This window comes from Ipomoea nil, unplaced genomic scaffold (genome assembly GCF_001879475.1).
Source record: "Ipomoea nil cultivar Tokyo-kokei standard unplaced genomic scaffold, Asagao_1.1 scaffold1617, whole genome shotgun sequence".
Taxonomy (NCBI): domain Eukaryota; kingdom Viridiplantae; phylum Streptophyta; class Magnoliopsida; order Solanales; family Convolvulaceae; genus Ipomoea; species Ipomoea nil.
The window spans coordinates 675,996-699,772 of NW_017618045.1; the positions used below are offsets into that span (position 1 = coordinate 675,996).

The following is a 23,777-nucleotide window of genomic DNA, read 5'->3' on the forward strand; positions in this document are numbered from 1 at the left end:
AGTCTTGTGTTTTACTCCCCGAAATAGGAATGAATGGGCCCAGTAGCGAACATGTGCTCATTACTCTTCGGCGAACGGTACTTCTCTCATTTTATTTTCTAATATATGAATTAATAGAATATCTCTTGTCATGTCATGCATTGTGTGTACCACACGTGATACTCTTTGTTTAAAATGGTTGTGCATGACTCATTTGCGTTTTTGGTGTCCAAGACATATGGGACAATTATATCACATATTGAATATGCTTATCTTTAATTGACAATATTTAGCCTATAATCTTTTGATTAGGCTCATATAAGAGAATACGTTATTTCTCATGTTGGCAATTAATTATTTGCTATAGGCCATAACTATTGAGATTTATCACACAACTAATAAATGAGACAAAAGCATGAATTCTCAATATGGTTTTTCATTGTTAGGTTGCACCTGTTGTTGCTAAACCTTACTTTGATCTTGTGATGCCAATTAGATTATATGAGCCTAAATTTTGTGATATCTAGCATGAATAATCGACTATAGTTTTGCTTGGAAGGTGAATTCATAGCACTAATTATATGATAACAATATTCAGACAAATTATATATCTCTAATGTGAAATTGACTTGATACAATTCAAAAGTTAATAATTATTTGTCCAAAGTCAAACTTGCATATAGTGCTTTTTTGCAATAGAAAATATTGGACATGAGTCCTAAATATAGAAATTTATCTCATATATAATATTGAGATATAAAATTTATAGCTCTTAATTTTTGAATATATATTTACCTGAAGGTGAACTAAGAGCTCTAATTTCCTATGTCAACATTTAGACCAAACCTTGACAATAACTATTTGATAAAAATGATTCCCAAACCTTTTGCCAAACCCTGGAAGGGTCGTTAGGATGAGTGCAAACACCGTTCGATTAAATAATACTATAAAGTTAGTCAGATTATGTTAGTGTGCCTGAAGCAAATAAATTGTGAAGGGGAATTCCTAATATTTTTATTCAAATCTAACTAACGGCATATCACAAATCAATCCCTCAAGGATTGTTATGATTGTTATACCTAGTACATGTTTTCAAAATAAAAATTTCCCTATCTGCGTTATTATTTATAGTGCGCAGTCTATTTCAATATATCACCACCACAGCGTACCTCTAAAAAGGCTACTAAAGAAGCCTTTGTCTCTTGATTAATTAATACCAAGAGCACATGATAGGAGACCAATACATATCCTTAGGTACGCTGACTGCATACTTAATTAATGAAGATCGTTTCTTGGCATTAGGGGGAGATAATATTCAAATTTAATAGAATCCCAAGAAATTTCATAAAATGAAAATATCTTCATTATTTAAATTCATGTACTAGTTAGATTGAACTGGAAGTTCAGAAGCTAATCTATTTGCGATATTAGCAAAAAAATATGCCAAACACATCTATTGATCATACTGATTATAAAAGAGTGGCTAGGTCCCGTGTACCTTCCCCAACTAGGACCAAATATATCTACCGATACTCCTTGACACTAGAAGTGTAGGAGATCCATCGGTGTAAGAGATAAGAATCATTATACTAGATCTAGTAAATAAACATTGTCACTCTTGATATACCTTGAATAATTATGTCTTGGAGACGTTCGTCCAGATGATGAAAAACTCTAGTCAATTTATAGGTGCACCAAACAAACATAATACTAGGGATGCGGAACAACCAGATGTGATCTGAATAAATTCTGGGAAATGTCTAGAATCTGGTTGACTTAAATATTGCCATAAACAATTATAAATATGGGAGAGATTTATGAAAGTATTATAGTTGTCGACAACACAATAGCCTATACAAATTGCTCCATTATATGATAATCTGGATCCAGAGTTATGCACCGGAAGTGCCATGACTATTTAACGTATAAAGGAGCAATTAAGGAATAGCTCGACTCGCTAATTATTAATAATTCTCTTTATAACAATACATCGTTGAGAGTTAACCCCGAATGTTACAAGTGGGCGTGTGCACGAAAGAGAAATAAGAATAATGAGGTGATATGATATAAAGTGAGTTTGTAATCTTATGGGTTCACGCAGATACCCTTGATTGATTTTAATCAAACATATTTTCTCACGATAAATGGCATTAAGTTCCGCTACATCATTGGCAGAATAATAAATTAGATATGCAACTAATATCAAATTCAAAGGTCCTTGAAGGATTTTAAGTTCTTAAAATGAGAAAAAGTGAAAATCACACATTAAAATATTAAGGTCTTTATAGGACCTGAAGTAGTTAATATTTATTTTGAGAAATCTCTGATGGATTTATAATTCCCGAAATGAGAATTTAAGTGTCATTATATTTACTCTTTAAAGGATTGCGAATGGAGTTAATATCCTCATTGAAGGAATAATATGTACCATTGTGTGCTCGATAAATGATTGATAATGAACTTATTTATTATTTATTATCTAAGTCAATATTGATGGTGGAAAACATCAATGAAATATATAAAGGGTTTGATGATGTCAGCCCATATCTAAAGACGGAGTTTTTGAAATAAAAGTCTGGGAAAGCTAAATATTATCTCGACTGGAAGATTGAGTTTTTCTTTGAAGAAATATTTATACACTAGTTAGCCAATATATGATTTTGATTGCATACTTAGACAAACCAATATACAATGGGCTACTTGTGTACTGGCTATTATTTTTGTATCCCCATAATGTCAAGTCCCAAAACTGATTGTACTATATTTATCCCCATTGTCCCATAAAGGGTCAATAAAGATTGTGTTACACAAATGATAAAAGGATACATAATGAAATCTTTTTGACTAGATATTGTGATGTCAATATTATATCAAGTGAACTCCAGAAGAGTCACGAGATTATTATAGAGTATATTTATTCTATTGACAGTTGTATATATTTATTTACAAAATTCCTCTATACATTTTTGGAATTTAATGTATGGGAGTTAAGATTGTTATCTTGAGGGGGAGTATCATTTTACATGAATCAATCTTGAAGATTGGGTCTTGATGACTAACGGTTGTACTCTTTTCCTTAGTTAAGTTTTTTCCCACGGGTTTTTCTTTAAATCTAAGGTTTTTAATGAGGCAGCTAATATAAGACAAGAATACACATACATCATGCACTTTTTTCCTCAACTAGTTTTTCCCACTGGGTTTTCTAGTGATGTTTTTAACGAGGCATGAATATACATATTTTATATTCCTTTTGTCTAGGTTTTTCCCACAGGGTTTTCTTAACAAGTTTTTACGAGGCAGGATCATATCAAAATAATGTCCAAGGGGGAATGTTGTAAAATCCTATTATGGACATTATTCTGGCATTAATAACATGATTTGTAACAGTTTAGTATTTATGGAATGTTATGTAATAGCTGTCAAATATACATTATATGTACCAATGAATGAGATGATCCTCTTATTTTCTCTCTTATATCTTATCTCTGAATATTCTTACAACAAATCTTATATTTTTATATTTCGAAGGTAGTTTTTTGAAGAGAAATTGCACCAATATCCAAACCCTATAGCTTTAAATAGAATTCTTATACTCCATATTTAAGACACTTATAATTCTTTACAATATAGTATCTATTATGTGAGTTTCAATCACAAATGTCTTTTATAAATTATTGGCATATATTATTATTATTTAATAATTCTAAAAATAGAAACAATTCCAAATTTTAAAATTGAAGTCTTTTCCAAAAGAATATATAATTCTACATGTGTTCTCATTTTTTAATCTTTAGGCTCATCATTATTTTTTTAATTCCAAGAATCTTGGGAAGAAAAAAAGATAATGATGAGACAAAATTACCCTCATCTTTTTTAACATAAAATTGATGTCTAACAACAGCAATGGGCATTTTGGACTTTATACTACTTATTCTCTTTCAATTCCCATATATATCAAACATTGGAATTGAAATTCTGAGTAATTTTATTCTTGTAAACCAAACACTGGAATTTAAATTCCCACTTTATTCCCAGTAATTCATCTCCCATGAAATTGTAATTTCTTTCCCACGTAATTCCTCATTCCAACCAAACGCCTCGATATTTGCTACTCCCTACAATGTGACATGCCCTGATTGCTTAATATAAGGAGTTCATGATTTTTACCAATTCTTTTTTTTTTTTTTACTCCAATAAAATTTGAAAACAATTGGAAATAAAAGTTAGGAGTAACACAAGTAATATTTTAGTTTCTGAAAATCTGAAATAAGTGGGAAAAGGCTTCTGGATGAGAAAGAACAAAATAGGTAAAAGTATCAAATAGGTCACTGAACTTTTACACATCGTGCATTTGAACCATAAAAAAAATACAATTGAACCATTAAAAACTCAAAAATTGTACAAATAACATTTTTACAGGTTACTTCCAATTTTTCCTTAAATATGATTTCATAACGTCAAATTATATATAAAAAATCATTTTAATTATTATTTTTAAAAATTAAAAAACAAAATTTCAAAAGAAGATAGTTGCCTCCAACTTCATCTTTGACGAGGATAGAGACAAGTCATGATTGCTCCTTCTTCGTCCTATTTGGATGAAAAAGGGAGCAACCAAGGTTGCCCCTCCTTCATCTGATTTGGACAAAGGGGAGACAGCCATGACTGTTCTCTCCTTCAACTAGGGGTGTGCAAATTTTGGAAAAATTTCGATTAACCGACCGAACATAATTCGGTTAACTATTTTTTAACCGAAATATTTTGATTCCGAGAATGGTTAAAGGTTTTCTCAAAATTCGGTTAACGGTTAATTCAGTTCGAAAGTGTCGATTAATCGAATGGTTAACCGAATTTTGGAATATATATATATATATATATATATATATATATATATATATATATATATATATATATATATATATATATATTAAATATAAATATATAATATGTACTAAAATCTCAAATAGTCAAATGGATTATGGACTTATGGTATTATTTTTGTATGTTTTGATATGAATTTATTATGATATGTATTTTATTTTAATTGAATTTATTATTTTAGGAGTTATTTTTAGGATTTTCAATTTTAGGGTTAAAAATTTCGGTTAATCGGTTAACCGACCGATTAACTGAAAAAAAGTTCGGTTCGATTAATTCGGTAGAGCAAATTTCGGTTCGATTAATAGTTAAAGTAAAAAAAAAAATTCGGTTAATTTGGTTCGATTAAAACGGTTCGGTTAACCGAATGATTAACTGAATGAACACCCCTACCTTCAACCAGATTAAACGAAGGAAGGTAGCCAATTGTCTTCTCGTCGAGGACAAAAGTGGTTGCTTCTATATTTCTCTTAAATTTTTAAAAATATATATATATATTTTTTAATTTTTAAAAATAATAATTAAAATATTTTTTTATATTTTTTTTTGACGTTATGATATCATATTTTAGATAAATTTAGAAGTAACTTATATAAAAAATTATTTTGGAGTAGAAGTAATATTTTTATTGTTATTACACGAACCAATTTCTCCGTGGTGTGTCCGTTTGACCAGAAGAAAATATAGAGACGACCAAGTCCTGGTCGGCAGTGAGCTTAGACGACGAACCATACTCCGGCGACCGCCGTAGCTCTCAACCCAAAGCACAAACAGCGTCACCGGAAAAGAAGCATGCCGGGGCCGGGACCGCACATGATGTACACACTCGGAACAGGCCAGGCTCTGATGAGCATATCCAACGGCCGGTTCAGCCCTCACCATTGCCTTACCTACTCCATCAATGCTTTCTTCGGGCCGGACATCGGATCCTTCACCGAGTGGCTGGCATCTACTCTAGGGCTGGGCAGGGTTTTGGGCTCATCCATTGAGACATGGATCCACGACCCTTTCTACTACATCCTCATTCTAGGCTTCCCATTCTCTCTGCTCTACAGCTGGGCCTCCAAGTTGCTCCTCCGCAAAGGTTTTCTTGATTCCATTTCTGGGGTCAGCCTCAAAGTTCTCTGTACCATTAATTATTGTGATTTGCCTTAGAAAAAAGAAAAAAAGATTCACCTTTTTGTGTCATATTTAATCCCACTGGTTTTGGGTTTTGGTGTATGTTGCAGGTGCCTCTTACAAAGAGGCAGTGCTTTCTGTTGGTGGCAGCGGGTTCTCTATCACATTTTTTCTTGGATCATTTGTTTGAGGTAAATTTGGTTACTTCTGATTATACTGTGGCTGCAATGTTTTTAGCTTCTGGGGTTAGTTTGTAAAAGTTTATTAGCCAGAGCAGGGTTTCATAGGTTTCATAAACCAATATGAGTGTATGTTTATGTACCTCAGACTAATAAGGTAACAATGATGGAATGTTTAGGAAAGATTCATCCTAAGGCTAATGTGCACACTAGAAATATGAGCCACCACTCATGTTGGGCAGAGGCCGGTAAAGGGTCGAGTCTAGCCATTGGTGGGCGGTGGCTAGGGGATTGTTGGGCGGTGGTCAGTGAAGGGTCAAGTCCAGCCATTGGTGGCTAGGGAATTGTTGGGCGGAGGCGAGTGAAGGCACAAATCAGTTTTGCCAAAAGCACTTGTGATGTAAGTATTTGAGCATATCATCTAGCCTAGGAGTAGGATGATGATACATTACCGTAATGCTGTTTACTGCAAAATAATTGTATCAAATTCACATCCTTTCTCTCACTCGGACTTGGGGTAACTTTGAGGGCCTCACGGACTAATGATGGCATTTATGGTCCATCTTGGCTTGAGCCCTCCTCATGGACCCTTCAGGGACCTATAGCTCTTCAACTGGCGGAGTGCTTTGTATCCTCGTTTACATTAGGACTGATCCAATCACCAAATGCAGATAAATAAGGAGTGAATAGATTAAAAAAAAGGACCTGATAATCCCATATATTTGTGTTCATCATGTTGTATATGTTTGTGCTTCTCTTTCCTGCATCAATTTCTATCCCAAAAGCCCCATCTGAAGTAACAAATTATGTCTTTATGATTATTATTTTCCAGTTTTCTTGATTCACGCATGTGCAATTGATGGCTCTCTTTTGTTTTCTATGAAAAGATCATTCATCAGTATACATTCTTAGTTGAGTAAATCTTTAACAACAAAATGAGGCAAGCAAATTTGAAATCTTGACTACAGGTAGAGGAAAATTACCAGGAAATGAGTTTGCAGCATCAGTATGAAGTGATATATATAATGATTTTTATGGTCATATTGATGTTTAGTCCATAGTCAATAGTACTTTAATGAACTGTACTAAACTCTAATCCTAATCTTGTACTATCTGTTTGGTAAAATAGTTAGTTTATCAACCAATTTTGGCTTATTTGACCACTATTAATTGTTTGACTTTGTTAAAAAATCGATATAAGTGTTTGGTTAATTAGCCTTTTTGTAACTCCAAAATGCTAAAATTAAAAAAGCTGCTCAAAGCAACTTTTTAAATTTAGCTTTTTGAGAAAAAAATTACACTAATAGCTATCAACTAACAGCTAATGTACCAAACACTTTTCTACAATCAGCTAATGTTATCGACTAGTTATACCCTCTAATTAACCCAATCAACTAACAGCTAACAGACATTTACCAAACACATATATTTTCAGTTAGTCATTGACCAGCAATAGTAGCACAGTCACAATTTGTTTATAAGTTTGTGTTTCTGATTCCACCTTCCTCAACGAAAGCTCGTTTTCTATAACTCTATCATCTCTAGTATTTAGCCATACATTTTCATTGCTACTGTAAACAGGAAAACGGGCATTCTTCCATGTATACTTGGATATTGAGCACAGGTTGGTGGAAAGGACGAGCTCCAATCAACCCCGATGCTGTTGTAGTAATAAGCCTTTTGTGCACATTCCTGCTTGGTGGCTTTGTATACATTAACAGGTCTTTTGCTAATAACTTGTACAAATGATCTTACCGTTTAAGCATATCTAGTTCGTTACATTGAACATTTTTTTCTGGTTCTAATCATGCAGAGTGAAGCCTCTAAAAGCGCTGAAGAAACAATCATATCAATCGGCGAGACTGATCTTGGTAGTTGCAAGTTTGTATTGTTTATGGTGTGCGAGCCAAATATATTTGGTTAGCCCTCGCAGGCCAGCAGTCGGTGAAGAAGCTGATTTGGGTGTTCTCGTGTTTCTTGCTGTGTATTTTTTTCTTCCTCACTGGCTTTGTGTTCTCTCCATGAACTCGACCGATTCCCATGGCACAGAAGTACTGCCACTTTAACAGTTATTCAAAATTAGTTTGTAAACCAATTACCTATATTGGTTTCTAAGCTCATAATGTGTTGTCTTGTAGTCCTAATGATTTTGGATATTGGAGAAACCATCATGGCTTTATGAGAAGTTCATTCACTCTCTTCAAACTATTTGAGGGACCTTGGATCTTTAGACTATCCACTGATAAATCGGCCAAAGACATAAGATCGGGTATGTTTTTTCAGTTGGGTTTATTCACTTTATTATTGTCAATGGATGGAAGAATGGAAAGATCATCAAAGATTTGAAAGAAGTTTTAAGTTCCTTTTAGGACCCTAGCTTTCAATTTGTTAAACAGTCTGCGAATCAAGTTTACAGTAGTTTAGTTAGAAATTGTAAGGAATGGCTTATCATTGCATTGAACTTTGTTGTAAACGTTCCCAATGATAATTTACCTAAGCAAAGGCTACAGCTAACACATTTTTGAGAGGCAAAGTGCTGAACTTGACCGTTCAGACTTCCGCCCAACAATCCCCTGCCACTGAGTGCTAGATTTGGCCCTTCACCGACCTCTTCCCAACACTTTAAAATGCCAATCATGTACTTGAATATTTGGATTTATACCTCACCTAAGCACTTGGATATCGATTTTTAATATCCCAATTCACCCATGTTAGAACATTTGATGGGTTTTCACTCTAATATTATTACAACATAATAACAAGAGTCATACTTAGAGCAAACACAAGATACAACAGATAAGGTTAATAGTTATTCCTTCATAGTGATGAAGTTGCAATGTCTACTAGATATCCATCCTAGGAGCAGAGCAGAGCTTGGTTCAGCTTTTAAGTGACTTGATTTCCAGCAAAATATCACCAACAATCCAGGGAAAGCCAAGACAATTAGCACTTGTTTTACAATAGCTGGGGTGATATGTCACAAAATACCAAGCTGATGCCAGTTTCTTAGATTCACTGCTCTCGTCGCAGCTGCTGTGAAACCACCCTTTGGCCTCCTTGTGTAGGCTCTTGGCAGAAACCAAGATGCGATCCTTCAGTTCAAAGAATCTCCTATTGTCTCGCTGCAAATATGTTGACTTGTTTCGCAAATTCCCAGTCAGTATCTCGACTTCAGTTTCTGCTCCATAGTAGTTCAGCAAGCTTCCCAGTTTATCCATGTACATTTGTTTGTGAGTTTCAGCAGTTGGAACGAAAGATTCATAACCATCCACAATAAGATCATGATCATAAGCGTTTTCAATGGCTGCCACTGTAGTTGTATGATTGGTTGAGCTTCCTCCACTAAAGATTGACTTCTTAACAGCACGATAAAGTTTTCCCAGTGCACCATTGGAGATGTACATTGGCTTGTCCCATCTCTCCAGGAAATCCGGTAACTCCCTTGGTTTCAAATACCTCGGCATCTCAGCTGGAGCTCCTGTTTTCGCAAAGTCAACAGCCATAGAGTGAAGGGTTGCTAACTGGAGACATTTTGAGCTAAGAGCTTTTTCGGGTTCATGGTCTGCATGTACAAGATGTGCGGTGGAAATGGCACCGAGCGTATCACTGATCATGTAATCAACAAAAAATCTTTGAATTTCCTGCAAATATTAGCGGGAAAAGATAAGAGAAGTTTCTAGTAATAGTTTATTCATATATAGAAATGGATCAAACTACCTCCATGGTTACTTCATGATCGATTATTCGAGGTCTTCGTCCAGTGTAATCCATGGGTTTCACGGTTTCACTTGGAATGAGATTTTTATCCCAGCTTATGAAATATAAATCTCCATCAAGATCACCACCAGAGCATTCATTTGGATGAGGCCTGCAAATGAGATTTCGTACAGATAATAGTTTAATGTGCCCCAGCAGCTTAATAAAGAATCTGATATGCACATAAATAATAGGGAAAAGGATCAAATAGACCCTTCAACTTTCAGTGGAAAAGCAATTACGATCTCAAACTTTAAAAAGCTTCAATTTCACACTTGAACTCTAGAATTGTGCAATTAAACCTAATTTACTGGTTACTGGTAAAAAAAATGAAAAATATTTATTTTAAATTTCTACTTATGGTTTTTGCGGGGGACGTTAGCAGCCTCCTTCCGATCTGGAAGGAGGCGGAACGTCGCTGCCCTACCTCCTTACCTCCTTCAGAATCAAAATTCATATTATAAATAAGCATACTTTACCTCTCTCCTTTTTGAGGGAAAATAATGCAATCCACGAGGCCCTTCTCCACTAATCGCACCTCATATATGGCCTCGAGTACCCTGACATCTCCAGGATGAAGACAAGGGTTTTTGGTTACGACAACCCTGCCTTTCACAACTGCAGTTGTATCATCCACCTTATGAAAGAAACTCTGTTCACCTAATTGTAGTTCTGTCTTGTTCAAGGTTAATCGAGCATAAACCTGGCCATAATCCAAAATCCCTGTTTCATCCAAACACCCTACCACAATTCGGCCTTTAGGTACAGATATTCGACACCTACTTTTAAGATCAGAGAGCTGATTTTCATAATGTGACTGAAGCATTGTTGAGAGGTACGGCTCAACATTAGGCTCATAACCTTTAAGCAACATCTTCACCAAAACTTTCTTTATCTCACCCCCACCCATGCTCTCCAAGACATCCAATGCTGCTTGTTTATCTGTCAACATTTTACCCAATAGACGCAGGTGTTCCTCTTGCATTTCCTCAAACACTTTATCCTCTATCCCCAAGGTAGATAAGAGGACAACAATCTCACGGTTTAAGTAGCAAGGCATAGCATCACTCCACTTGGTAATATTAAGCATCCTATTCGTTGATTCAAATTTAAGCATGCTGCTGCGCAGAGATAACTTGCGGAAAGAATTTCGGTCAACAGCTATTACACCTTTATAACCACCATAACGTATTTGAAAAGCTGATGGAGTATGAGTCAATCCACACTTCTGAGCAACTTGCCTGGAAAAAGCTTGGGAAATCTTACCAATGCCATCTGAGAAGCAATATTTAACACCATCCGAGGTCATTTCGATATCGGGAATAACCTCAACATCCTGTGGTTGAACCTCCATTGTTTGTAAAGAGGTACTGAATAACTGACCCATCCTTGCAGCACATTTTGAAACATTACGAATCTTATTGAAGCACCCCATCCATTCTCTAATGTCTTCTGCTTTCACATGCTCATTAGAAGCAAACATCCAAACAGAATTTGAACGTAACTGACTAGCCGAGAAAGCAAGAAAAACAAAATGTTTAGCTCCAATAGTAACTCCATCTCGGAGAACAGACAATATACGACTATATATGTCAGTTCGATAAGGCTTTGCAAAGATTCCTTGTGAAATATTTGTAGAAACAGCATTAGGAGAAAGCTTACCCCAATCTTCTTCTACAAAAGTTACTCTCAGGAAATCCGAAGCATAAGGAGCAAAATTTTTCACAATGTAGTTGGAGGTTTCAAGCTCAGGACCCAGGCAATAAATCTTTGATGGGGTTACATAGGCTCTATGAACACTCATCATGTTATGACTCCCACCCTTCTTGTAAGTGGATAAAGGAATGTTTTTACAATTTCTATCCAAATCATCCAATTGATTCTTGATATATGACTTTGGTTTATAACAAGTTGATTGCATCTTATGCATGCTTTGTAGTACAGCCATTGCTGTGTCAAAATGCACTCCACTAAGAAACTCAATAAGATCCGTATCAACTGCAGCAAGACTGATCTTTTGAGTATGTACCAGGGAGTTAAGCTGAAAAAGGATCTCATATGCTAGTGTAGAATCTGATGGGCACTTCACCAGTGGAACAAGTGCAGATTCAGAAGAAAATTCTTCTCCTTTTTCAAGAAAAAGATCCACCGTTTCTTCATTATAATATGGTAAATTGGAAAGTATATCAGTCTCTGACAACCCCTCTTCAATTACCCAACAAAGAGATGATAAATATCCAACAGACTTCACATCTGAAAAATCAGTTGTGCGAACCCATAGGAAGTCAAAATCTTCTTTGCAGATATGGTACCTGTCACTGGAGAACTTTGATGCAACATCTTTTCCAGAAACTTTCCGGTATATCTTTGGGGCAAATTTAAGCTGAAAAATTGGAACTTATTAACACAAAAGTCAGAGGAAAAAAAAGAGGTAGTTTATAGTAGGGAAAATGGAACTTTTGACCAGTCTTTTTTACCCCCTCAATCATGGAACATACACATTTGCTCCCTCAACTACCAGTCTACCATTGAAGTGGCTAATCTTACCCAACCTTAACAAAACCAATAGAGCAATCTAGAATCCTAAAATTTGAAGGACTTTTACGTAATCTTAAACTGTCATATCCCTTTAAAATATTATTCATTTGTCTGTTGGGAGGATAATCAAAGGGAGAAGACAACATAAAATTATATCCACAAAAGACACATGCAGAATGAGTTGATCATATATAAATTCATGTTAGTATATACATGGGACACTATGTTACCATCTTAACATAGCAAATCACCCCATTCAGAAATGCTCTTACCAGACTTATTATATCCATATCAACAACTGAAGCATAGTTTTTACAGCTGTTTCCTTGCCATATAAAACAATCCCATACTAATAATTTATGCTATTTCACTGCCCTAGATACTCATCTGCTAATATATTGAGGGAAAAGCTGATGAAATTTAGGCAAAATTCCAGTTTCAACAGAAGAGAACAAGACAAATGTTTAAGAAAATTGTTGAAATAATTATACCTTGAACAGGACTGCATCGTGGTCCTCAGTATGATCAAGAGAGCACCTAGACGTCTCCACAACATCCCCAAACTGAACTTCGAGCTTGTAACACTCCCCATCTTGGCTACTAATCCAGAACTCAATAATCCCCCTTTCCGGCATGATCCAAGTCCTGACATTGTTCCAGGACTCCATAGGGCGCATGACGTCACTATCGACCATGATCCCAGCATACAAGGTCCCACTCCCGAAGCGATGATCAGGCCTGACTGGGCGGAAGATGATTTCGTCATGGGAGTGGGAGATGGAGAGGTGGGAGCCTTTGAAAGAGAGGCGGCGTTGGTCGGAGAGGCACAGAGCGAGCTGCTTGGCTTGAAGGGACTCGAACTGGACTCTGCCGTGGCCTCTGGATTTCCAGTTCTTGTGCTCCGTGAAGATCTCGACGGCGAAGATGGAATCCTGGCCGACGGCGTACTCGAGGAAGGCGAGGAGCTCATTGGCTATGGCGCTTTGGGGAATGTGAGTCACCCTCACACTTGCTGTGATTCTCTCCTCCATGCCCATAAATTGAGATAGTGGGACTGGGGACTGGGAGGGTTTTACTTTTATGCCTTAGCTTTTGCCTTTTGAGGTTTTTATTGGAATTTTCAGTCTTGCTTGCTATATACTTGACATTTTTTTTTTATGGGTACATACATACATGATGTAATTGATTTTAGAAAATTAAGATACGTGTTCTAAATTTTATTTCCAACCCTATAACAGTAACCACAACAGTTTCAAAATTTTTACGATTTTTCATGTGCCAAGAAATAAAGAGAAGAAGGAAAAAAAAAATGAGAAGACGTGTTAATGGGCGCGTGCATTGCACGCGGCCACGCGCCAATCTAGGCATTGAATTTACGCCCAACGCACATAAAGTGAGTATTCTGCTACCATCTCTCTCATTTGGGACAAAAAAAAAAACATAACATTGCAGGAGTAAAATTCAGCCTAAAAAATCATCTTTGATTTTTTAATCTGACAAAAATCATCAAAAAACTATTGGTATGGTTGTTCTAAGAGCATCTACATCAGTTTGATTTTTGCAAAATTTTTTAGAAATCAAGTAGGAAAGAGAGGAGGGAGAGGGAAAAAAAAAAGGTAAAAATAAGAGGAAAAAAAAAAGGTGACTAACGCAAAAGAAAAATAAATAAATAAAAACCCTTAACACGCCTGGCTGGGCGTTGTATTTGTGCGAAACACGCACATCTGCGTCTTTTCTCCAATTTTTCTCTCTCCTAGGAGTCTACAAAAAAATATAAACTTGCATGAGTGAAAAATGCATTCTCTCTCCTTCTTGTCTATCCTCCACCTCATTTTGGACCCCACAAAAAACTAAGAAAAAGTTATTGATATGGATGCTGTAAGTACACATATCATGGGTCAATGACTGAAATAGGAAGCTTTTATAAGAGCAACCCCAACAAGGAGATTTTGCACAAGAATTAAGAAAAAAATGGGTATGTGGAGGAGAGAGAGGGATGAGTTGGTCCTGTAAATTTGGGAGTTTTGCAGGGGTTGGTGGGACCCACTGAGGAAGGAGAGTTGCGCCTCATGATCGCGCCCGCTTGGGCGCGTAATTACATTTTTTTTTAATTTTTTTTTTCAGTTTTTTTTTTGTTTTTTTTTTCCTTTTCTTTTTTTCTTTTTCACTCATTTCTCTTTCCACACCTCCAAAAACTCCTCAAAAACTACACCAAAATCCTCATTATTGAGAACGCCCTAAATGAATGACAAAAATAATAAGGTTTTAAAAAGCGAACAATATAGGAAAAACTCATTTGGGACATGCGTTTCTGAAATGCAAGTCTCAAATGAATTTCTCGAAATTTTCAAAAATATATATATATATTTTTTTTTTTATAGTTGGTCAACGTGAAACGCAAATGGCACTTGCGTTTTCCATATAATATGAAAAAACGCAAGTGTAACTACCAAAGGAAGATCTCATCAACTCATATCGAGGGAGAGCCCAAACTACCGTTTGAGCGTCCATCTCAAACAACAATGAACAACCCAAGCTGTATTATATTACGGCTGCTCCAAATTCCCCAGCAAACAACTGCACACTCCTTTTTCTGCTCAAAGGTTTTCTCCACCCCACTCACTATAATCCTCGCTATCCCCACCTCTGTTTGTGCCCAGGCCAGCATGTTGCATTGCTAAATTACACTCCACCAAAATATGCAGTGTAGTCTATTGATCAACGGATAGTATTAACTGGTTGTTCTATAGAACAACAATGAGACCCTCGATCAATATTGGAATGCTGCAACCTCACACATTTACTACATATACATATCCCTTGAAAACTCAAGGTTTCAAAAGCTTGATATATGTAATGGAGCACACCCTAGTAAGTGCTCATCATATATATGAGTAAAGTCATGAACACTCCAAACATAGTAACCCAAGGTTCACATCAACACCGGATTTTTATCTTTCAAATCCTCAAATCAAACAATGTAAGTTGAGGCATAACTTATTTATCTTTGTCACATATATCAAACCCAATGCCAATGCTACCTTGGAATGGGCAACCATCATAAGCAATTCTTAATATATGGCATGTGCATATTGATTAACTTCTACTAATTCTTGTAAACAACTATCATCAATGTACACATGAATGACTAACAATAATCTAGAAAAGAACATTGCTACCCAGTGATCCAAGACCCTATGAACTTTCGAATTTTAAGACAATCAGTTCCGAAAATGCTAATTACCATTAAGGCAAAAACTACTAGCAAGTCAAAATTGCTAGCTATAATTTTCTAAAATTCTGATGCTCCAATACGGTCTTTGATGAAAACTTAGAAAACAGAACTATAGATGAATACCGTAGAGCCAAATGGAAGGAAGAATCATGATGCATTCCATAGTAATATAGTCTTATGCCTTAAGATCATCAGACATTGCGGAGGGTATACAATGTGTAGTAAGGATGTCCAATGTCGCGGCCTTTGCTGTCTTTGTCTGGAGGACCACTACCTGTGCAGATAATATTACAAAATATTAGCGAGGGTTTTTCCACAGAAATTACAAACCACGGGGTAGGGCCACTTGGGGACAGGGATTGGCCAGGAATTGTGTACCTGTTGGTATTCCAAATCAAACTTCAAAAATTCATCATTACAATTCTCAACCATGTTGGCTAAGCCCTTCAAATTCTTCACAGGAAGACCATTGAAAGCAAGTACCTGGTTACAACATAAATTATCAGACACAAAAGCAGAACGTACAGCTGAGTAGGAAGTGTTACCTACAATTTACATATAAAAAGCCAAAAGTCAGGATGCACTGATATCCCTCAACTAACCTGAGTGTTGACAATGTCCTCATATCCTATATTGATGTCAGCCACAAGCACCTACCATGATTCCATGTATAAAAAAGTCAGATAGATGTCATAAAACTATCCGGACAACATCAAGGCTAATAATAGGAGAAAAGAGGGTATAGAGAAAACCTGAGAAACTACGACTATCTGTTCATCTGGTGATTGTGGCAATTCATGCAAAAGCTTGTCCAAAAGTTTGACAGGAGCTTCATACTCATAATCCTTTCCATACTGGTGATGCACACAGTAAGAGTTAAAAATAATACATCAATAGAGATGCACATGTACGTATACATGTATCTATATATGTATACAAGAAAAACCTTTCGGCACATGGTTGATATTGAAATACAAAGTGACAGCTTAATGCATTTAAAGCTTATAACTATTTAGCATCCATGCAACTTCAGAAAGTAAAACAACAAGAAGCAGGGAATGCCCTCGTGTACGTTAAGTGGTAAGGAACAAACATTTCAAAGACATCTAGTTCTTTGTAGCACCTGCTATATATGAAATTCATGTGATCTCATAGGAATCAAAATATGTCACTATAGTGGAATATTGATAATTGAATAAGCATAAGTGATATGCGCACCTCTGAACGAAGATACGGAACTGACACAGTTGTAAAAACAAATCCAGCTATAATATAATATGAGGGAGGCTTGCCCTTGTTGTGAGCTGGAATCAACCTCTTGTGACTTGCAAGTTTGATATTAAATGTGTGGGTCTCACAATTGCGAAGAACTTTAATTGCTGAACTGTCTCCTGTGTACTTCTGGGATACAAGATAACTAAAACCTATACGCTCCCCATGCCGGAATGGAACTGAAAATAAGAGAAAGGAAGTTTATATGCAATCCCTAAACAAATCTAAGTACTCGAGATCAATGTCCAACAAGTATCTGCAGTAACACAAAATATTTCAAAACTTATACACAACATGAAAATTCTGGGGTTTAGATACTATGATTCACCCAATTTAAGGAGGTTCAGATTCCACTTCCCCTTCAATGAATTCCCCCATCTTCCCATAAAGACTATGAAGAAAAAACTGTACCTGAACTTGCATATCAATGTAAAATTGGAACAAGTTTAGCACTATCATTTTGCGAACCCAACAATTTACACCTCATGAGTAACTAATTTTTAAATTTCAGCGTTTAATAAGATAACATGGATTTATTATTAAAATTGCATGATAGAGACTTCATTCAGCTCCATTAGTGATAGAGATCAGGGAACATGGGGCTTGACCGCTGGATAGCTACTCCCAATGGAAGACCAAGGCAGGGAAAGAAAATCAGATAAGGAAGGGAAATTATCAAGTGATCCAGATTAAATAAATCGTGGGTGCTGAAATCAAGAATTACATATTAATTGATTGTGCGATTTCCCTTGATTGAATCTTACCTATTTTATACATTTTTGTAAGACCATAAACACCACCTACTAGTAACGTGACTTAATGATACACGAAGCTTAAGAAACAATCAGAATATAAGGGGGAACGGGGTGGGGTAAAAAACTCAGTCCCTGTCACATTTCACAGAAGATGAGTCAGCAAAAAACTTACACCCCTGTAAATTTTCAGCAGTCTTCTACGTAATTCAGAGCCTAACTTACAAGTATAAAGACATCAAGCTTGTTCAGAATCAAATTGTGAATTATGCTTTACATAACTTAACCAAAGAAAATTGATGTTCTATTTTAAAAAGCATTTACAAGATAATTATTACTCCAAATAATATGTATTAGAAGAGACAAGTCATCAGCACAGTAACTAGAATAACAAAAACATTGGAACACGTGATAATTTGACAGGCAATTCTAACAATTTTTCTCAATTTTTTTAATTAAATATTGAAGCGAAGGTTCAAACCAAAATAGAGCACATAATCACATGTTAAAATGCTAAGTATTTGCATGTGGTACATAAAAGTTGTTTTGTCCTCTTCAAACACAAAACAGCACTTTTACCTGTTCCATCATTCGCAATATGAACCCCATCAAAGCTTAGAATAATATCAGATGGCTTTAAAACCTTAGACTCGGGAGAAGTTGGGTCAATTCTTCTTATTCGAACACCTTTCTGGTCAGATTTCATTCCCACTGACAATCGCAAATCTGGATTTTCCATTTTTTGCCACTCAACCCCGAGAATAGGAAATCCTGATGTAGAGAGATAATGATGACAATTTTGTCAGAAACAAAATACAAATTATGTTTCAGAGACTAAGCCAAGAGGAAAAGTAAAAGGAAAACATTTAAAGTGAATCATGGCAACATTGGCTGCTTAATGCCCATTGATGACATCAAAGGCAGGTGCAGACGTGCAGTCTCAAGCTGCAGAGTAAAAATAACAAAAAGAAGATATTCGGCATAGATTCTTATGGAGTAATTCTGAGAAGGAGAAATGGCCTTGCAAGGTCCACTATTACTTCCTCTTCTTATCTTCCACGATCAGCCAACTAAATATAGCCATTCATCATGTCAAAAGATATAAAGCCTTTCATGAAGTAATTTGTAGACATACTATGTGAGGAAAAATGGCCTTGCAACAATTCAATCTTAATGAAACAATTACCATGACTCACATATACAGAAGGAAAATGGCACTATGGCAGGTATCCAGGTGCAAAATCATACATTAAACTTGAGGTTTAAAAATAAAAAATAAAAGAGGGTCTGTGGTAGGTTGGGTCTGTCTCTGATGGTGCATTTTTAATCAATTAGCTTCAGTGCATAGGGGTGACAACCTAGATATTTTTTTTTTTTTTTACGAAAAGACAGTCATGCTTCTGTGATAATTATAATTCTTTTTTTTTTTTCTAAGAGCCCTCGGGGTATTTTTCTATAGGGTTTGCTTATTACTTATCAAATACTAAAATAAAATAAAAAGAAAATGGTGATGTTCATATTACTTGCAGGAAAAATCACAATTGCAAATCTCTTACTGTAGAAGATGATGAAAAAGCTAGACTCTTGACCACCCATCCCTTAGAGATTAAATTCCAAAACCGATTTAAATATGGCCAAGCTGGCTAAACAGAGACCACTACATTAGGGGATGAAGAATCCCACATGCAACATTTGACCATATTTCTTCATGGCGTTGTTAAAAATTAGATCATCATGAAATGCTGCCAAACTCACCAGTATACGCTCCATTTTTTTCATAGTCCTGAATGAAGTGCATGATGACTGGTGTTGGTATAACATAACCAATGTTTTCAGCATCTTCATGTTTGAGGGACTGAAATGCAATGCCTACACAATTTCCCTTGTCATTAAAAGCAGGGCCTCCAGAGTTTCCAGAATTTATAGCAGCATCTATCTGCAATAATGATGTTCATTAGCAATTCAGAGCTATGATTCACAGTACAATCAATAAAATCCTACTCAGGAAGTAGATTGAGTACCTGCAGTCCCAGAAGTTCAGTTGATCCATGAACATACGACAATATCTCTATACGTGAAACAACCCCACTTGTCACAGAAATTGTGTCTCCACCAATTGGATAGCCTACAACAGTCACAGCATCTTGAAGTGCAGGTAAATTACCAAATTCCACAGGAGATACCCCTTCCCAAAACTCATCATCCTCAACTGCAAGCAAAGCTGCCGCATCACATAAACCAAAGTTAATGATGGTGAAAAGGGAGTGTATCTTTATCTAACGAATCATTACTGGAGTAATGACACAACTCTTACATAAAGATTGGGATTTTTGCACAATAGTTAACCAAGATTGAGCACACTGATAAAAAAAAAAAAAATTTTAAAAATGCATCCTTTAAAACTTCATGTAACTTTTCACACTCAAACACTACTAATACAGCATTGGTTCAGTGACTCTGATGCACATTAAATTAAAATTACAGTGACCAACAACAATGTTAATACCAGAAATCGATCAATTACAAGGGGCCAAGTTGTAGGCAGAAATGAACATCCACAAACGAAAATTGATTAAACTGCTCACCAATATCGCACTCAGTTCCAATGGCGAGCACCGTAGCAAGATATTTCGTATCTGAGCCTCTCTTTTTCAACTTAACCTGTGTGTAATGCTCCACGGAGTGAGCATTGGTCAAAACCCTCCTCCCTTTAATCACAAACCCACTACTACTGGAACTAAACTGCCGTTTCCGCTGCCATGGCAACGAGAAATTGGGTTCGGTATGGGTGCAAAACACCTTGACCACGGCGTCCATTGCCGGTACAACCCGAGCGACCGCGGAATTGGAAATCGCAGCCTCACTTGCAAACAGAGAAGCCGATCCATTAGGCATGTCAGCCACCCGTCGGGGCGGGGATGAGACTTTTAGGGTTTCGGATTTTTCAAGCTTGGATTGCTTGTCGGAGTGTTTGGGGACTTTACGGGGGCGGCCGCGGCCGCGGCGGCGGTGGTGGGAAGGGGAGGAGGAGTTTGCGGGAGGATTGATTAGCTCCACGTTGCTGACGGAGAAGACGACGTCGTCGATGGCGGGCGACGCTGAGGCTGCGGCGGCTGTAGCGGAGCTAGGGGTTTCCACGGCTTCCGGGGATCGGCATTTTGACTTTCGGCCTCGCTTTCGCTTGTTATCGCCCGCCATTTACGATGACTGTTTTGCAACGGAGAGCAATTCAGATGGGTTTTAGGGGTTAGAAGAAGAAACGTAACAACTGCTCTCAATACTTATTTATATTTCTAATGGAAAGGCGGGCAAAGCATGAAGCTAAGAGGTAATAAAGCTTCCTATGCTTGACTTCTTGTGTTCACTTAATTCAATCAATATATATTTCCTTATAATCAAGTATGGTATATTTAGCTCTATAGAATATTTATTATACTAGTAGACATCATACTAAAAAAGAAGTCTTTTGCATGAATATAGAGTTTCCTTCCATTGAAAATGCTCTCGGCGAAAACGGTTTCGGATGGCAATCGGAAAACTAATACGACAGCGGTTCGAACGGCGGAGGACCAAGATCTTCTCGAGAGAAGCACAAAAAAATCCAAAACCTCTGGGGATTCGGCCAGCATCCATGTGGAGGAGGTGGCTATGGAAGGAGTGGAAGTTCAAGCAGAGACTACTGGACAACAACACGCTCCAAAGGTGGCGCAATCTTACAGAGACTCAGTGATGGGTAATAATCAACCTGCTGGCAAAGAGGAAGACTGGGTGTCCGACGAAGAAGATGATGATCTGGATGAAGACCCGGAGTGCCCAGTGATCAAGGTCACAAAGGAGGATAAGATCCGCATTCGCAAGCCATGGCGGCAAACACTTATAGTGAAAGTGTTTGGAAGGAAGGTAGGGTACACATACCTTTCAAAACGACTCAATACTCTGTGGAGACCTAAAGGAAGAATGGAAGTAATAGCATTGAATGATGAATACCACCTCGTTCGCTTTAGCTCAATTGATGATTACGAATTTGCTAAATACGGCGGTCCTTGGTCAGTAATGGATCATTACTTGATAGTTCAGGATTGGAGGCCAAATTTCAATCCTAAAACTGACAAAACGGAGAGGGTTCTTGTTTGGGTTCGTTTCCCAGATCTTCCAGTTGAGTACTACGACACGCCGTTTATGGAGAAGATCGGAAGTCAGATTGGGGTGGCCAAATATGTTGATCAGGCGACAAGCATAGCATCCAGAGGAAAATTTGCGAGAATGTGTGTGGAGGTGGATATTACTAAGCCACTTAGATCTAAATTCACCCTCTGCCGGAGAACATGGCCAGTGGAATATGAAGGTATCCATCTCATTTGCTTTAAGTGTGGAATGTATGGGCATTCGGCTGATAAATGCAGCACTGGAGCTATGGCGGATGATGGCGAGGGAGATAGGCAGCATGGCGGTGCAACGTCGGAGTCCGGCGAACGAGTGAACAAGGAAACTGAGCCTTCATTGGTCATTAGACCGGAAATCACGGAGAGGTATGGAGCATGGATGCTGGCACCCAAAAGGCAATACAGACAAAATCTTGGTCAGAAAGGAAAGAACTCCATGAATGGAAACAAGGAAGCTCAAGGGAATCAAGGCTCCAACGGCTATAACAATGCTACGAAAGGAAAGAAGAATGAAATTACTAAAGGTAAAGAGACCATTGACCAATTTGTGGGTTCTGAGTCAAGATTTGAGGTGCTTAGAGTGGAGGAACAGGAGGAGATCTTGGAGCATATGGAGGGGTCCACTGTAATTGGTGGAACAGCAGAGAAAAATGGCCATGCAGACCCTAGTTCGAGCAAAAGAAAGGAGAGAGGGAGAAGACCCAATGTACAGGTTAATGAGAAACAAATTAATAATGGAACCAATATTAAGAAGGCTACTGTTAATACAAATGATAAGGCTCAAACGGGGAAGAATCTGACTACAATCGAACCAAGCCGCAAGTCCAAAAGTAACCAGGCAGCAGCGGAAACCTCTCATACCGTGGCTCGTGGGAACCTTAAGGACAGAACGACGGTTAGTATGTTAATTAATAATGACGAAGAACTTCCCCTTGCACATGGAATGGCGAGTGGGGAAGGTTCCGAACACTATGGTGATCCCCCTGATCCTCTTGAGAATCAAATGGAGGAGGAACCTTGGCATGACTGTCCGGATAGAGATCCTAGTGGTGGTGCCCTGAATGGGGTTTCTGCCTGAGTTTTCTTTCTCTTGTTTTTTTGTGTTGCTCGCCTTTGTCTTGGTTCCCATGATCATTATAACGTGGAATTGCCAAGGGGCGGCCTCTAAGAGGTTCTTGAGAGCCGCCATGTCTATCAAAAGGCAGCATAAACCTGATTGTTTTTGTCTGTTTGAGACTAAGTGTTCAGGTGTTGGGGCGGATGAAACCTGCATCAAGCTTGGATTTGATCAGTGGTTAAGAATTGAAGCTGTGGGTATGAGCGGGGGTATCTGGATACTCTGGAATAATGGTTTCCAGGTTCAAGTTACCAGAACAAATCCACAGTTTGTTTGTATGGATATTAAAGATGGGAACAGAAGACATTGGACTATTGCTTTTGTGTATGGGAGTCCCACTCATGCCCTTAGGCGCAACCTTTGGAAGGATTTGAGAAGGAGCCAGAATCCTACTAATCTCCCTTGGATGGCCATAGGTGATTTTAATTCTGTAGCCAATAGTGAGGAAGTTAACCGCCCCGAAACTTTTAATGACCGTCGATGTAAAGATTTTATTGAATGGATGAATAAAGAAGGTCTAATTGATATAGGCTATAGGGGTTCCCGGTTTACTTGGAGAAGAGGGCTTAATGCTGATAATTTTAAGGCAGCACGGCTTGATCGAGGTGTTTGTTCAGAAGATTGGATTGACTTGTTCCCAAACGCAAGTGTCACGCACTTAAATAACCTTACTTCTGATCATAACCCTCTCAAGTTGAATTTGTCAGAGCACAGGCGCTCAAATACTGCAATAAGATTCCAATTCCGTGCGGTTTGGGCCAAACATAAGCAGTTTGACAACATTATGCA

General features: G+C 37.3%; 3 protein-coding genes and 1 long non-coding RNA gene across 5 annotated transcripts; 2 read left to right on the plus strand and 2 right to left on the minus strand.

Annotated features, from left to right (window-relative positions):
• Window positions 1-5,500: 5,500 nt before the first annotated feature.
• On the plus strand, window positions 5,501-8,360 carry LOC109191161. Its single transcript, XM_019341743.1, has 4 exons — window positions 5,501-5,964; window positions 6,087-6,167; window positions 7,737-7,876; window positions 7,969-8,360. The coding sequence occupies exons 1-4, from the start codon at window positions 5,650-5,652 to the stop codon at window positions 8,219-8,221; spliced, it is 789 nt and encodes a 262-aa protein (XP_019197288.1). The 5' UTR covers window positions 5,501-5,649; the 3' UTR covers window positions 8,222-8,360.
• A 430-nt stretch (window positions 8,361-8,790) lies between these two features.
• Window positions 8,791-13,552, minus strand: LOC109191160 (RNA-dependent RNA polymerase 2). The gene is made up of 4 exons (XM_019341742.1): window positions 12,941-13,552; window positions 10,391-12,294; window positions 9,873-10,023; window positions 8,791-9,796 (listed from the first exon to the last, which is right to left on the minus strand). Exons 1-4 carry the CDS (start codon window positions 13,484-13,486, stop codon window positions 9,035-9,037), a joined length of 3,363 nt encoding a protein of 1,120 aa, XP_019197287.1. The 5' UTR covers window positions 13,487-13,552; the 3' UTR covers window positions 8,791-9,034.
• Window positions 13,553-15,389: 1,837 nt separating this feature from the next.
• On the plus strand, window positions 15,390-23,350 carry LOC109191185. Its single transcript, XR_002055900.1, has 3 exons — window positions 15,390-15,631; window positions 23,230-23,235; window positions 23,340-23,350. It is a non-coding gene; the product is annotated as an uncharacterized LOC109191185 (long non-coding RNA).
• Window positions 15,660-21,009, minus strand: LOC109191184 (protease Do-like 9). 2 transcript variants are annotated; one of them, XM_019341771.1, is made up of 10 exons: window positions 20,294-21,009; window positions 19,730-19,929; window positions 19,464-19,644; window positions 18,288-18,479; window positions 16,903-17,135; window positions 16,437-16,538; window positions 16,287-16,337; window positions 16,063-16,167; window positions 15,819-15,958; window positions 15,660-15,761 (listed from the first exon to the last, which is right to left on the minus strand). In XM_019341771.1, the coding sequence occupies exons 1-9, from the start codon at window positions 20,904-20,906 to the stop codon at window positions 15,860-15,862; spliced, it is 1,776 nt and encodes a 591-aa protein (XP_019197316.1). In that variant the 5' UTR covers window positions 20,907-21,009; the 3' UTR covers window positions 15,660-15,761; window positions 15,819-15,859. The 2 variants fall into 2 exon arrangements, with proteins under 2 accessions (XP_019197316.1, XP_019197315.1); XM_019341770.1 differs by having other exon boundaries at window positions 15,675-15,958.
• Window positions 23,351-23,777: the final 427 nt, after the last annotated feature.

Coding starts and splice junctions, on each gene's coding strand:
- LOC109191160 (XM_019341742.1), bottom strand. CDS start 13,486: ATGGGCATGGAGGAGAGAATCACAGCAAGTGTGAGGGTGACTCACATT. Junction 10,024..10,390: donor TTCCCTCAAAAAGGAGAGAG/GTAAAGTATGCT, acceptor TCTCATTTGCAG/GCCTCATCCAAATGAATGCT. Junction 9,797..9,872: donor ATCATGAAGTAACCATGGAG/GTAGTTTGATCC, acceptor TAATATTTGCAG/GAAATTCAAAGATTTTTTGT.
- LOC109191184 (XM_019341771.1), bottom strand. CDS start 20,906: ATGGCGGGCGATAACAAGCGAAAGCGAGGCCGAAAGTCAAAATGCCGA. Junction 18,480..19,463: donor AAAAAATGGAGCGTATACTG/GTGAGTTTGGCA, acceptor TCTCTACATCAG/GATTTCCTATTCTCGGGGTT. Junction 15,959..16,062: donor TTGATTTGGAATACCAACAG/GTACACAATTCC, acceptor TTATCTGCACAG/GTAGTGGTCCTCCAGACAAA.
- LOC109191161 (XM_019341743.1), top strand. CDS start 5,650: ATGCCGGGGCCGGGACCGCACATGATGTACACACTCGGAACAGGCCAG. Junction 5,965..6,086: donor TTCTTGATTCCATTTCTGGG/GTCAGCCTCAAA, acceptor TGTATGTTGCAG/GTGCCTCTTACAAAGAGGCA. Junction 6,168..7,736: donor TCTTGGATCATTTGTTTGAG/GTAAATTTGGTT, acceptor TACTGTAAACAG/GAAAACGGGCATTCTTCCAT.